At 47.5% G+C, this 1,775-nt stretch overlaps 1 protein-coding gene across 1 annotated transcript; it reads left to right on the plus strand.

Annotated features, from left to right (window-relative positions):
• The first annotated feature begins 640 nt into the window (after nucleotides 1-640).
• Nucleotides 641-1,570, plus strand: LOC120876990 (olfactory receptor 4C6-like). The gene has a single exon (XM_040259300.1). The coding sequence runs from the start codon at nucleotides 641-643 to the stop codon at nucleotides 1,568-1,570; it is 930 nt and encodes a 309-aa protein (XP_040115234.1).
• Nucleotides 1,571-1,775: the final 205 nt, after the last annotated feature.

The following is a 1,775-nucleotide window of genomic DNA, read 5'->3' on the forward strand; positions in this document are numbered from 1 at the left end:
TTTGCAGGCTCTTCAACTAGATCATGCTAGTGATCAATAAGAATACGAAACAGATGAGATGAAATAAAGCGTTCTGAGGTTACTAGGCATGTCCAGGGATACATTAAGGTCAGCTTCCTAGCTTGAGGTTCCTAAAAGGCAGCAGCTGAGAGGACTTGTGTGTAGGTAGTTCATTTTGGAAAAGAAAATGAAGGTAGTGAACGGGGGAGAGTGAAACAGGGGAGGAGAAATCTGAATTTTAGATTGTGCTAGGCTGGTTACCATTTATCCACTGGCTCCTATCGACTGGTGATCTAGGATTTCCTAAAGGCATGTTAACTCTCCATATCACCACGTGGTTGACGTCCCAGGGTGATGAATCAGGGTCTCCTAAGTGTCTCAAGCATCAAGTGTCACAAAAGCAAGAGATACACTGGTGAGAGGTGTTATACGGGGAATGACAAGGATCAAGGTGTTATCAGGATACGATTGTTTGCAGCTCATTGCTGTACTGATGGCTGAAGGAAAAGGTAAGTCAAAAGGGAGTGAGAGAGAATCCAAAAAATAAACATCTCAAATTCGTAATAATTACTAATTTAGAATGATATTCTTCTGTAGATTTTCCAGCTCAGAGAGATAAGCTTCCACCAGCCCACAGTAAATGGGGAATCCCAAAAATGTAACGGAATTCATTCTTTGGGGCATCGCAGAGAGTCCAGAGCTGCGGAAAATACCCTCTGCTGTGCTTCTAATCATGCATGTGTCCACCGTTTTGGGAAACCTCCTCATTGTGGTGACTGTGGTCACAAGTCAGAGTCTGAGATCTCCCATGTATTTTTTCCTTACGTCCTTCTCTCTCACGGATGTCACCCACTCTTTCGTCACTGCCCCCAAGATGATTGCGGACTCCCTCTCTGAGAGCACTGCCATCTCCCTCAAAGCCTGCATGACCCAGCTCTTCCCTGACCACTTCTTTGGTGGAGTGGGCATCATCCTTCTCGTCGTGATGGCCTATGACCGCTACGTGGCCATCTGTAAGCCCCTGTGCTGCATGACCATCCTGAGGCCTTGGCTGTGCTGCTTACTGCTGGGAGGGTCCTGGGTGGGGGCATTGACCCGTGCAACAGTGCAGCTTCTCTTCATGTATCAAATTCCCTTCTGTGGCCCTAATGTCACTGGTCATTTTATGTGTGATTGGTTCCCACTGTTGAAACTGGCCTGCATGGACACCCGCATCCTGGGCCTCTTAGTCATCCTCAACACTGGGGTGATGTGTGTGGCCATCTTCTTCATCCTTGTCACCTCCTACATGGTCATCCTCTGCTCCCTGAAGTCCTGCAGCTCCGAAGGGCGGCATAAAGCCCTCTCCACCTGCGGCTCCCACCACATGGTGGTCTTCATGTTCTTTGTGCCTTGTATTTTCTTGTACGTGAGTCCTGTGGTCACTTACCCCATAGACAAGGCAATGGCTGTGTCCCTTACCATCGTTGCACCCATGTTAAATCCCCTGATCTACACCTTGAGGAACATGGAGGTGAAAAATGCCATGAGGAAACTGTGGATGAAACAAGGGGCCTTGTGTGGTCATTAACTTACACGCTAAGAGCAGTTCTTTCTTAGAAGGGCAATGTGCTTTTACCCTCCCATTCATTCCAATCTGTTGAGGATACAGTAGTCACTGGCATCATTTAATCATGCAAATCAGGCTAAGATTCTATAATCCTATTAACCCACCCCCCCAGCGCAGTGTGTGCTCCATTCCTTTTCTCACAAGGCTCTGCCCACTTTCTCTTTCT

Source organism: Oryx dammah, unplaced genomic scaffold (genome assembly GCF_014754425.2).
Source record: "Oryx dammah isolate SB20612 unplaced genomic scaffold, SCBI_Odam_1.1 HiC_scaffold_17, whole genome shotgun sequence".
Lineage (NCBI taxonomy): Eukaryota > Metazoa > Chordata > Mammalia > Artiodactyla > Bovidae > Oryx > Oryx dammah.